At 39.2% G+C, this 13348-nt stretch overlaps 1 protein-coding gene across 2 annotated transcripts in view; it reads left to right on the forward strand.

The window, feature by feature from the left end:
• The window catches only part of adam22 (ADAM metallopeptidase domain 22), a 65539-nt gene that overhangs the window by 44783 nt on the left and 7408 nt on the right, over nt 1-13348 (forward strand). The window contains exons 10-27 of one of the 2 annotated variants that reach the window (XM_061716832.1): nt 1057-1128; nt 2109-2275; nt 2371-2455; nt 3509-3599; nt 3684-3735; nt 6895-6994; nt 8168-8239; nt 8452-8544; nt 9013-9093; nt 9178-9228; nt 9326-9389; nt 9501-9606; nt 9693-9812; nt 10090-10258; nt 11270-11381; nt 12146-12236; nt 12328-12381; nt 13065-13265. In XM_061716832.1, the coding sequence (XP_061572816.1) occupies nt 1057-1128; nt 2109-2275; nt 2371-2455; nt 3509-3599; nt 3684-3735; nt 6895-6994; nt 8168-8239; nt 8452-8544; nt 9013-9093; nt 9178-9228; nt 9326-9389; nt 9501-9606; nt 9693-9812; nt 10090-10258; nt 11270-11381; nt 12146-12236; nt 12328-12381; nt 13065-13265 (1781 nt within the window). The remainder of the gene's footprint in view (nt 1-1056; nt 1129-2108; nt 2276-2370; nt 2456-3508; nt 3600-3683; nt 3736-6894; nt 6995-8167; nt 8240-8451; nt 8545-9012; nt 9094-9177; nt 9229-9325; nt 9390-9500; nt 9607-9692; nt 9813-10089; nt 10259-11269; nt 11382-12145; nt 12237-12327; nt 12382-13064; nt 13266-13348) is intronic. The other variant, XM_061716833.1, reaches the window with a different exon arrangement.

The following is a 13348-nucleotide window of genomic DNA, read 5'->3' on the forward strand; positions in this document are numbered from 1 at the left end:
CCTTTAAGCTCAGCTCCTTCTTTACCACGATAGATCGTTTCAGTGTCCACATCACTGGAGACGACGCACCTAGCGTCCACTTAGCGAGCTTCCGCTCCTGTTCCTCCTTCCCTTGTGAACAAGACCCCAAGATACTTGAACTCCTCCACTTTGGGCAGTATCTGATTGCCGACCCATTCCGAGACCCAGTTCTGAGGCCACCAAACCAGACCCCTCTGCACCCCAGCTGCACATAGAAATTCTGTCCATGAAAGTAATGAACAGAAATGGTGACGAAGGGCATCCTTGGTGGGGTCCAACCCCCACAGGAAACCAGTCCGACCTACAGCCGACAATGCAGACCAACTTCTGACACCGGTGGTGGAGAGACCGGAGAGCCCTTATAAGGGATTCCGGCACCCCATACCCCTGGAGAACCTGCCTCACAAAACACATATGGGCTGGTTGGACAATCACTCACCCTCCCCTGGTGCCTTGCCATCCCGGAGCTTCCTAACCACCTTGGTGACCTCCGCCCCAGAGATAGGAGAGCCCACCTCCAAGTGTAAAGGCTCTGCTTCCTCATAGGAAGGCGTGTCGGTGGGATTGACGAAGTCCTCAAAGTATTCCCTCCACCGATTCACAACTCCCATAGTTGAGGTTAACAGCGCACCATCTCCACTATTTGTTCTTCTCATATTAAAAAGATGTCTAACCCTGTAAAAAAAATAAAACAAAAAGACTTCTAACAGCTAATTTTCCAGCCCATCATCCCCATCTGTTACTTCAATGTATAATAAAATAAACACCTCCATAATATGTGCTAGAACTGCAGAGCATAGTAAGAGTGTACATTTCAAATGCCACCTTTATTTGTATAATGAGCAAAAAGTGTTGATCCAAAAGTGTCAGACCAAGATCTATTGGGACAGAACCTGTCCACAGCTTTCTAACTAATGAAACTTTAGGTGCTGAAAAATGTGCACATGGTATTGTTTCAAAAGTGCACATGATTGCTTATTTCAAATTGTATACCAGTTCTAGATTATGAATTCTTCTTTTATGTGTTTCCTTTAGTACAAGAAGCATCGTCTTTCTGTTGGACACACCAATAACAACGCTAAGACTGTGGTCAATATAGCTGACTTGGTAAGAACTATATTGATTTTCCTTTCGGAAAGCTTTGCCACAACCACTCTCAGGTACTGCAGCTGACCGTGCGTTGCACTGATCTCTCATATAACCAACCGGTTCTCTCTGCATTTCAATCTGTCATTAACCAGACAGCAATGAACTTTTAGATATCAGTAAATTAACTGGAATTCCAACAGAGATTTACAGTTTGATTATTGGTGTCCATATGTGTATACTCTAATACTGAAATTTGAGCAGTGGCGGGGTCATGTCTGTAAGATGATAGGCTGATAAACCCTGAAAAAGGTCATGCCTTTTGTTGTGCCCTTGAAGATGATCATATGAAGCAGCACTGTTTTGGAAAGACACATTGATTTCCATTGGAAGTGATTCACATTATAGCTATTGTCTAGAAGTTACAGCTAATTCAATTATACAGACAGCATAAAAAAAACTTCATAGTTCATTTTGAATGCAAAAAGACTTTTAAGTCAGTTGTAGTTATAGGTTTTATGTTTATAAAGCTCAGTATATGGGAGAGCAGCACAGGTCTGTCTAAAACTTTTATAGTTTCCTCAACATCAGCTGGTTTGGGGCCGAGTCTAACAGATCCATTAACCCACAGACAGTGTGATGGATTGCAACTCATGCTCATATCTGACTAGTGGCTTTCTGTTGTATATTATTTCTTCTCCTTCAGTGTTTGCTTTCATAAGATGGAAATCTATTGAGGCCCCAAAACACAAACATTAATATTTGCCTTCGGCTGCCTTGTCCTTCAGACGGTTGCCTTTGTCTACTCTGTTCTCCCGTGATGTGCTGCAGGAGAACATTGACTCTTTCACCTCTGTCTTCATGAGCAGCTGGGAATGTTAATGAGTATGAAGTGTTCCTGTCAGTTGTGATGCTGGTCATCATTCTGTGTTTTCTTTGGTGGTGATGGTCATGGAAGCCATCTTCCAGAAGCTGACTTGAAGTTATTGTTACTCGCCCAGATTTTCAGGGAACAGCTTAATACCCGAATTGTGCTTGTTGCTATGGAAACCTGGTCAGCGGACAACAAGTTTAACATCGACGACGACCCTATGGTGACGCTCAAGGAGTTCATGAAATACAGAAAAGACTTCATCAAGGAAAAATGCGACTCAGTTCACCTCTTCTCGTAAGTCTCATGATTTAAAAATAGTATTCCACTGTGTTATATGTGTGCAACATCTTTTCGTTAATCACATAGCGTTTTGTTTTCTTTTTTTGCAGAGGGAATCGCTTTCATAGCAGCTGGGGTGGAGCTTCTTACATGGGAGGCGTTTGTTCTCTCACTAAAGGAGGTGGGGTCAATGAGGTGAGGCTTGAATACCAAAATAATTCAGAAAAATTTAAATTCACCTGCAGTGTAGTTGTGATCTCAGTAAAGAGAGATGATTGGGTGTTAAAGAGCAACATTTATTGATTAGGTTTATTAGCTTTCGTTTAAAGGGGAGTTTTTCATTTCCACAGTCTCCTGGTGCTTGTTCAGGATGGGTGGTTGTATTGAAGAAAACTTTGATGCAATCGATTGATTTCCTTAGTGCAGCAATATTAATTTTTCTTATTTCGTTGGCTTTGTATTAATTGGACAACTTTGGAACAAGTTGAACTGAATTGTTAAATTGCCTTGAGATGGCATTTCTTATGATTTGGCAAAATATAATTAAAGTTGAATTTAACTTAAATTAATTAGGTTACACACACAGACATAAAATATTTTATCAAAGACGTGTCATAGTAGAACACCGTCCTGAATGAAAGTTGGAAATGAAACAAGATCTCCAGAGTGTAGCTGCTGGTGTATTTAAGCTGCAGATGGAAACTTGACATAAAACACCCATGACAGCCCAGATGAGGTGTAAAAGGTGGAGGGCGAGGATTGTACCTAATATAAGGCAGATGGACATAAATACATTTTAAAGAGCTAGGCTCAGGGATTGATTGATCCGACAGTTTTAAGCAAGAAGATTGCTAGAGCACAGTGAAGGAGTTTGACAGCGCGTGAAGTTGAAAGAGAATAACGCAGCAGGTATACGCCCATGTACGAAAGCAGATAGGAGAGAGCAGTTTTATTACTAAATTTGCACAGAAAGTATGGTGTTGTTCAGGCATGTTTTTGGTGAATTCTTATCCCTTTTTCATAACAAATCTGCATTGAATGTTCTTTTATAAACAGCTTGTATTCACCTTATATGATGTATTTACTGTTTTATTGCCTTACAGATCAGTTGATGAAAAAAATGCATCAACTTTTAGGAGAAATCCCTTCACACTTCATCTTATACCACCTTTTATTTTCTCCAAACTAATCTAATATTCTGTTAATCCTTTTTCTCCCACTTTTCTTTCTTTCTTTGATATGTATAAGTACGGCAAAACAAATGAGATGGCCATAAACCTCGCTCAGTCTCTTGGACAGAACATCGGTATTTTCTCCGACAAGAAGAGGATCCTCAACGGTGTGCACTCAGTCTTAAATGATCATCCCGTTTATTTTGAATTCATTTCAGGACTAATTTTGATGTGGTAATTTCCTTTTCCAGGCGAGTGCAAATGTGACGATAGATGGGCGGGCTGCATCATGGATGACATTGGGTAAGTTAGAATAATTGTTAGTTTCTTCCTTCCAGAGCCCACAAGGTTTATTTAATCTCTCAGAGATGCTGCTGACTCAGTTTGTCAGCATTATTATAGTCTCTAACTAAAACTGATGGCTGGAATGATTTGGATTCAGTATTTATCCGATTTAAAATTTGGTTTGGTATTAGTTTGTATTTTTTTAAGTCAATAAATAAATGAATTTTATGGTTAAGGTTTCATCTTATTACATTTGCATATCTGTCGAAGCACCAATCTGTAAATGTAGAGTTATAATTTACCACTAGGTGTCAGTCCAGGTACATTTATGGCATCACCTTGTTTATCAAAATTGATCTCTTTCAGCATTTTCAGTTACACTATTTGCTTGTTAAGATTAAAAAACAGTGTATAAATGTTTCGTTTCTATTCAAAAGTCATGAAAATCTTTGTGTTAAAATGTGTCTCTGTGCTGTAAAAGCTTGCTTAGCGTTGTGAGCATCTATAGGTGTGTATGTGTCAATGACAGTCGTGTATTTGTCAGTGTATAGTCTTCTTCTTAAAAACTTTTTGCACTCCCCCTCTATCCCGAATGGGACAGCAGGTGAGCAGAAGCTTGCTATCGCATTGCTTGTGCTGGTTTCGAATCAAGTGGCTGCCTCCGTCGAAGGGGGTTGTCAGTCATCACAACCTTTCCCATTTCATCTAGCGGCACCACAGCCACCGTGGACCTGGCTTATGTTTTTATTTAGTTGACATGAACAAATGCAGCTCCATGTTCTGGTTTGTAATACACTGGCTGTATTTTTCATGATCACTTTGTGCAGTTTCTTGTTTACTTAATGTGTATTTTTTCCGTTTTTTGTCAATGTCACTGGCTGATCAACAAAGAAAACTATTATTTACTGTTTCCAATTGTTAAAAGGTTCCTTCTGTACTCCCATCCCTCACATCCCAGTGCACGTGTGACAGCTTTTATATAGTTAGCTTTAAAGCTCTGTCAGATCTGTAAATCCTAACTTCACCTTGTATTAACTTGATGAAAGGCACAAAAAATGATCGTACATTAAGGTTGAGTTAGGATTCGGATTCTTATTTTGTGTTATTGTTTTCTTTTGATATTTTAATTTCCTTCATGTCTCATGAAAGAACAAATGTTGCCATGAAAAAAAAAACAGGAAAAGGGACATCAGATTCCAAACCTAATCATTTCCTTCTTTATGAACTCAGATACCCTGAAATATACTTTATCCTTTATACATGTTGCAAGTCTCTCAGTGCAGTTTGATTCAGTTCAGCCGTGTTGCAGAGGTGGCTGGTGGCGGTTCAGTGTGATCCTAGGTGTTAAAGAGAAATCAACATGGATTTCAATGTTATTTTACATCACTAGCCTTTACCATTGAGAGTTGCCGAGGCAACATAACTTTGACTCACCTAACCATATTGCTGTTTGTTGGAGTAATTGCTACCTCTGGATTGTTTATCAATCCAACCATAATATCACATGTGTAGACCACGAGTCCAGATGTGACTGATGGTGAAACCACTATGGAGTAAAGAAAGAAGCAAAACATGCAGCTGATAGGTGATTCAGTGGGCTTACATTTGTATTTGGAGCTGGATTTCCACTTCAACATAGATTACTTACTTAGTCTACCCTACTACCTTTATCCTTTACTTTACCTGAGGAGCTGCAGGAGCAGTTTAGTCTTCCCTACAGATGAGTCTGTTTACCCCTCACGGCACTGAATTGTATAAACAACATTTCTCTCTTAAGGTGACCCTGAAATTGTCTGTGATTGTTGCTGGGTCTGAACTTGATTACGGAGGGCCCAGTGTACACATGTTTCCCTTGGATTTAAAGGATGCTGTACCTCTAAATATCCACCAGGGGATGATACGCCCACCGTAAAGAGAGAGAAGTGTTTTAATCTATAGATACAGAGCATGATTGTAAATGAAAGTAAACAAAAACAGTAATATTTTATGTCGTGTGTCATGATGAAAGGCACAGTTTGATCCCATAGTCATATGTACTATATCATAAAGCTGAATAATAACGCCATTCTATGTGGTAACACTTGTATTTCTTTTCACTAGTGAGACAGCATGTTTCTTCTTTGTTTCAGCCCTCATTTCTGTTTGAAAGGGGATGAAAACTACAAGATTTTGATAAGATTCATCTTTAGCATAAATCTACAGCTCAAACATGCAAACCTCATACATCCAACGACTTTGGGACATCTTTCTGAAATATTGTAGTGTGCTTCATCTATCATCAAAGAATCATTACTGGCTCGTCATATAACTGTCATCTCTGTAGGTGGCTTCACTGAGTCACATTAGATATAAAACAGCCTCTCATATTCCCCGACTCTCCCTTAGTGAGTCTCTGTTATTGCATTATCTGCTCTGACAGTCCAGATGTGCCACAGCCGCACAACCAGTTAAACACGTGACTGTAGAAAAATATGGATGAAGACCAGAAGTGGATTACAATGCAACCGAGAAGTTCTGGCCTGATGTCATTCGGAAGATCATTCGGAAGATCATAACTGAACAGAACTGAACAATTTCTTTTGACAGATTTGTTCAACGTGTACTTGTTATTTACATTTGATGCGCCATCTTGCTGGACTTTGTCCTTTAATTCTCAGCTAATTGTGATAACTACAGTGAATAAATTGAGTGTGATTGCTGTTTTTAGCATCTCGTGTCTTTTAGCGGCAAAATATCAAATGATAATGCAATAACTGGTTAAAAGGAAAAAAGATGATTTAATGACAATGCATCTGAGTATCCATCAACATTCCACATATTTCTCCATTTGAGCCTGAAATTATTATCTGTGCTGCATATTTTTTTGTAATAGGGATCTCTGCTGAACTGTGAGTATTTGCTAACAGGTGACAATGTTTAAGGTGTGGTAAGCACTTTTGATTCTATAACACATTTGTCAAATCTGTAGTAATGACTGCAAAATGTTAGGTGTTCAGGCACAAGAAAGACAGTTTTTATGGGTGACGATGCATAAAAACAACATGTTTTCCACATCAATTCACTATTTCTTGTTCTCTAGATTTGTTAAGGAGCAAATCATCACTTTCTCGATCATGTCTGCTCATTTTATACTGAATATGATAACAGCATATTGGGATTTGGTTGTATGTTGAACAGTTTCTACCTGCCTAAGAGATTCTCTGACTGCAACGTGGAGGAGTACCACAACTTTCTGAACAGCGGTGGCGGAGCCTGTCTTTTTAACAAACCTTCGAAGGTGCATTACACTCTCTCTCACACACACATACTGTATATTCATCCAAATGTACTTTTGCAGAAATTTAGAATGCTATATGAAAATTAATTAAAAATAAAGGTAAAGGCATTTTTAAATCCTTTAAAACCACTCTATGTAGTAATACTACTTATGATTAGATAGGTGGATGTTAATTTGCTTTGTTGACAAAAGAGCCACTGACAATACTGTGCTTATGAGTAGGGATGGTGTGGCACATCTTGTAATAGCACTTTGTGCTTCATCCTTCCCTCCTGTGGTCAGACGTGGCATTGCTTCATAGCATGTTTTTCCTTTGATGCCAGTTATTTGATGATTAACAAAACTCTAAAGGTAAAAATTAAACAATTAAATCTATCACTATCATGACCAAGGACAGAAATTAAACTCAGTGGGGCTTAGTGTTTTACAAATAAAGAGGAAATAAAGACGTGCACCTCTCTGCAACACATTGTCAGTTAATAGTAAAATAATTTACCTACAATGTTTCTCAGCATACGATATAATCAATTGTTTATATTATGATTATAGTTATAATTATCCTCTGTTGAGAAACATAATGCTGAAAGCCCACAATATTCTAAGTAAGTAGAAAAGTAAGTAGAAATCCCTTCTTTGCTGTAGAAATCATTACTTTAAAACCGTTAGCACTGAACACGGTCCATAACTGCATCCTTAAGTGCACTGGAGTCCCATCTTAGACAGTGATGTGAAACTTGATGCACACATTATAATCCCAATGCTCTGTATTAAAAGTGTCTGGGTGATAAAGTTGTCGCCCAGCAGTCCAGATGTATCACACAATTAAAGCATTTGGTAAATTATGAAACAAAATCAATAGAGAAAGGAAACTACTGAGTTGGTCTCATGAGTTCCAAGATAATTAGAGTATTGTTAAACGAAGCTGCAACATAAGGATAAACACACTCTTAGTTGTTTTGTTTTTTTTGCCAAGTTTAATTTGAAAAGGAAAATGTGATTCCTCATTATTTTGTATTCCTATTGTCACTATGAGAGGTATAAGAGTTGAAATGACTTTCAAATCATCTCATTCTGTTATAATTACATTTCAAATAAAGTCCCAACTTCCCTTGATCATACAGTAGGTGATGCTGATGCGTGTAATCCTTTTATTTATTTATTTTCCTTCATCAGCTGCTGGATCCGACTGAGTGTGGTAATGGCTTTGTGGAGTCAGGAGAGGACTGCGATTGTGGCAGCCCTGCGGTACGTTAAAGCTCTGTATGTTAATGGATGAAAGCGAGATGCAATGTTAAACAAAAATAAAAAATTATTTTGAAACAGTTAAACCACAAAAATTGATTGTGATGTGCTGATTACCCAACAACAACCACATGCCTCTTCACATTTTCTTATGTCTCATGCAATAAACAGCCTTCATTCAAAACAACTGAGAGCAGTTTCTGTTTGTGTTTCAGGAGTGTGAAAAAGAAGGTGGGAACTGCTGTAAGAACTGCACCCTGACTAAAGGCTCCAACTGTAGCAATGGGCTCTGCTGCAATAACTGTCAGGTAGAGAACAGTTGGGTTGATGTTTTCTGCTGTGGGAGAGTAAAGGTGGCTGCATCCTTGAACCCTTAAAGGGCATGAAAAATGAGATTTTCCTTAAATGTGATTTTGTAGCAGCTGAAAAGGTGCTAATATTTTAATAAGAATGTTGCCATTAAACCTAAAAAATTATGTGAAGCCACCAGAAATATTGTACTTTTTTCAGACCTTGTTACACAAAAACTCCCTTTTTACAAGTATTACTACTTTTTAACACTTCCTCCTGCTGAAATAAAGAAAATGTTGACACAGCTTAAATTGAGTAAATGTACAGCGTAAACAGAATGGATGTGAGCACTGCCCCCCCAAAAAAGGAGAAATTACCTGTTTTTTTGGAGTTCTGTCCAGTATAAAAGGTTTACCTGACTCTCAGGTCCAACTTTAAGCCTGAAAACAGACCATAGCCTGTTACATCTGCACTGTGTGCTACAGATGGAGTTAATCGGGGTCGTGTGCAGAGATGCAGTGAATGATTGTGACATCCCAGAAAGCTGCACGGGCAATTCCAGTCAGGTGAGCAAGAACGTTCCTCATCCTGTTCCATGCAGCTGTACCAGCATCAAATAATCATTTAAGTATTACTTTATTTTCTTTCAGTGTCCACCAAATGTGCACAAGATGGATGGTTACAGATGTGAAAAAGATCAAGTAAGAAGTTTGACAGTTTCAAAGATCTTACTATATTTGGCACCAAAAATTTGAAATCGTCCCAATTTTCTAACAATTCACCATGTTTTCTATTTAGGGTCGCTGCTTCAATGGAAGGTGCAAAACCAAAGACAGACAATGCAAATACATATGGGGAGAAAGTGAGTATATTGTTCTAACATTTGTGTCTCTTCAAAGGAGATCACATACAATTAAACTCTGTCAGCTGATAATTGCTATACATAAAGTTAGATTTGTTGTTTCGCGCTCAGAGGCAACAGCAGCTGACAAGTTCTGTTACGAGAAGCTCAACATCGAGGGGACAGAAAAAGGCAACTGCGGAAAAGACAAGGACACCTGGATCCAGTGTAACAAACAGTAAGCATGTCTTTGCTTTAATGGACAGGTATGCTGCTCTTGGCTATAATCTACAGGTGACTTATGATGGTTTATTTGTGTGTAAGGGATGTTCACTGCGGCTACCTGCTGTGCTCCAACATCTCGCCTGCCCCGCGTCTGGGAGAGCTGCATGGAGGACTGTCGTCTTTCTCAGTAGCCCAGCACAGCGCGTCTCTGGACTGCAGGTAGACAACATAAAAATAATCAAAGCCTAAGCTAACCAAAGAGAGAGAGAAGACTGTAGCTCTTTTCCTTTCCTTTACTGTACTGTGAAAAAGTCGTGGTCATCCTTAGTCCTGATGGTCATTGTGCTCTTCCTGGAGCATGGTTATTGTTGCATAACTGAAAATGGTCAAGACATTTCCAGTAACAAAAACGTTTAATGAAAGCAGAGCTAAAAGCCACTAACACACTGCACATTTACTACGCTCCAACACAGTTTTTCCTCTGTTTGTTGTTCAGTGGTGCCCATGTGATGATCGATGGCGACACGGACCTGGGATACGTCGAGGATGGGACAGCCTGTGGAACAGACAGCATCTGTTTCAATCACAAGTGTCTCCCAATCCAGCAGTTCAACTTCAGCACCTGTCCCGGGACGACTGACAACACCATCTGCTCTGGGCACGGGGTAGGCCCACGGCAACACCTGAACACTCAGCCCTTCAGCTTCAGCGCTCGGCAAGCTTAGATCAGGGTTATATCAGTTCTTTTGGTAGTCTGTCTCAACTTGCTTGGCTTTTAACATTTTAACATTTTCTACAATAAAACTAAGGAAAACTAAGAAATCCAGACATTAAGTTTCCCTTGTGTCGTCTTGAACAATCTGGTTAGTGCATTTATTACAGGCATGCCTAAAGTAGATAAAAATGTCTCCTTCTAAATACACTATCAATTATTAATTATTAATTTCCCTACTGGGATTAATAAAGTATTTTGAATTGAATTTAATTGAATATACACAGCCCATTTTAATAATTTCAAACCTGATGACATGACTGAAATGCATTTATACAAGACTGTCTCAGAAAATTTGAATATTGTGATAAAGTCCTTTATTTTCTGTAATGCAAAAATGTCATACATTCTGGATTCATTACAAATCAACTGAAATATTGCAAGCCTTTTATTCTTTTAATATTGCTGATTATGGCTTACAGTTTAAGATTAAGATTCCCAGAATATTCTAATTTTTCGAGATAGGATATTTGAGTTTTCCTTAAGCTGTAAGCCATGATCAGCAATATTAAAATAATAAAAGGCTTGCAATATTTCAGCTGATTTGTAATGAATCCAGAATGTATGACATTTTTGCATTACAGAAAATAGAGGACTTTATCACAATATTCTAATTTTCTGAGACAGTCCTGTATATATTTTCTAGGAATTGACATTTACCCACTGTGGTCTAGACTCTAGATGTCCACTCTTCCTGAGCCAGGCTCAGCTCCAAGTACTTGTTCCTTGTTCATTCACTTTCAGGGCGGGGAATTAATCGGTTGGTTTTCTTTGCGAAGCTTCTTTTTTGGCAGTTTATTGACATAGTTAAGATCATGAGGGTTTTATTTGAACATAACTGGACTCTAATTGGATTCAGTTGATCCGTGTGAGCCTTTTTTCTTGGTTTCCTGTGGTTCTGCAGGTGTGCAGCAACGAGCTGAAGTGTGTGTGTTACGTGGGCTGGACAGGAGACGACTGCAACTCCATGTCTCCCTTCAGCTATCGCGTGGTGGGACCCACCACACCGGCTTCAGGTACACTTTTAAATGCAACCTGCTACCTCTGCTCAAACCTCTCTCCACACTACTTCCTAATTCTTTCTTGTCTTTTTCTTATCTCGTTGGAGACTGTACTCCATACATGTACCACTCTTTCAAACCCTCTCTATTTCTTTTACTTCTTTTTTTCAGCCCACTAGAACTTCCACCTTTTCTTTGTTATTTGTTTCTTGCATTTTCATTTATTTGAACGTCTGCGTTGGGCTTACGTCTGCTCATTAACCAGCTGCATTTGTAGTGACTGAACCATGCACGTCATTCTTTTTGTTTGTCATTATTTTCACACTCATTCTTTGTCGACAGGCCGATGTCTTTGACGGAGTGACTTGAGGTCAGATTTGAGTTCTTTTTTCACTGTATTTGTCCTGTCTTTGATGTCATTTCCCAGTCCTTATTTTCCTCTTTCATGACAACTTCAGTTCACCACAGTCTGTTAATCATAACCGTCTCCAAAGTGAAAATTAAGCAGTTTCTGTTGTTATCCTCAATGGAAAGCTAAAGCACATGAAAGCTGCCTTCAAAGTAGGGCTGGAAGGTTGAAGGCCGTTTGGCGGCTCTCAGTTTGTTTCCCCTTGTCCTCCTTTCAAACTTTTCCTGCTAATTGTGCCGTGCTTTTGTGTTCTGCTGAAGTGTTTTGTGGTGCGTGTATCCCCCTGTGACTACATAACCCAGGACACCAAGGAATCACATCCAGTTAATACAGATTTTGCTCTATTCTTTTCCCTGTTCTTCTGTCTCAGGTATCACCAGCACCAACATCGTCATCGGGGCCATTTCTGGCTCCGTCCTCTTCCTTGCCCTGATACTGGCGGTGACAGCCTGGTGCTATAAGTGAGTGTCCACACACATGAATGACATACGAACGATTTGATAAAACAGAAATGAATGGTGGGCTTTAATGAGAATTCTGTTCACTTTAAAGGAGCTACAAGAAGAGACGTTATGTTGAGTCTGAGGTTCACAGAAGATTCTGCCGGTTTGTTTGCTTTAACTCTTCCTTTCACTTAAATTTGAATCTATAGCATCTGAAAACAGAATACAACCTTTGGTGAAAACATTTAAATCAATAGTCTATAATGAAACCCTGTCATGGTAGAATACATCCTGCCCTGCTTTATGTAAAGGTCTTGCATTTAGTACTGACTTAACTTCAGAAAAACAACAAGATAAATAGCAAATACTGTATTCAGTCCCATAGGGCAACATTTCCCTACTGTGGTGGATAGATGCAGAACTAATTCAAACTATTTTAAGTAATCTTGGGCAGTTAAGTGTGAAGGGTCCTGTGTTGGGATCACAGCAGCAAGTGTGAAGAGATTTGTCTTTGAACTTATTTGTGTGGTTAAAGCGCCATAAAATGCAAACACTCAAAGTACATGTATTTCATACTTATTTGTATTTGATAAAAGTGCACGAGTTAATGTTTTAAGTGACCGTTATCATCCATTTGAGGGGATATTTAGTAACATGAGCTCCATCAGACCTTGTGGCCATGTTCTTTAAAACATGTCTTTAAAATAGCTCATACAATCCAATGCCAGAGGAAGTCTTAAGTACAGATGAATGCATTAAACAAGGTACAATTCTACAATATTTGGTAAGTGTCATAAATCTGTAATAAATGCCTTTATCACTCAAAGACATTCCTCTGTTTTTCAGGCAAATCCCCCCAGGTGACTATGTCACCAAACCTGGGGATGCAGATTCGTTTTACAGCGATATGCCTCCAGGCGTCAGCACCAACTCCGGCTGCAGCTCCAAGAAGAGGTCAGCCTGCCTGTCGCACCTGCAGATTTGCACCCTGTCCTTCACTCCCTCCATCCAATCCATTTCTCAGAACATCTCAGTGTTTGGCTTCAGGTGTGCCATCTCAGCTTCACTCATTCATTTGTTTACAAGTGTGTGTGTGTGTGTGTGTGTGTGTGTGTGTGTGTGTGTGTGTG

This window comes from Cololabis saira, chromosome 3 (genome assembly GCF_033807715.1).
Source record: "Cololabis saira isolate AMF1-May2022 chromosome 3, fColSai1.1, whole genome shotgun sequence".
Classification (NCBI taxonomy): Eukaryota; Metazoa; Chordata; class Actinopteri; order Beloniformes; family Belonidae; genus Cololabis; species Cololabis saira.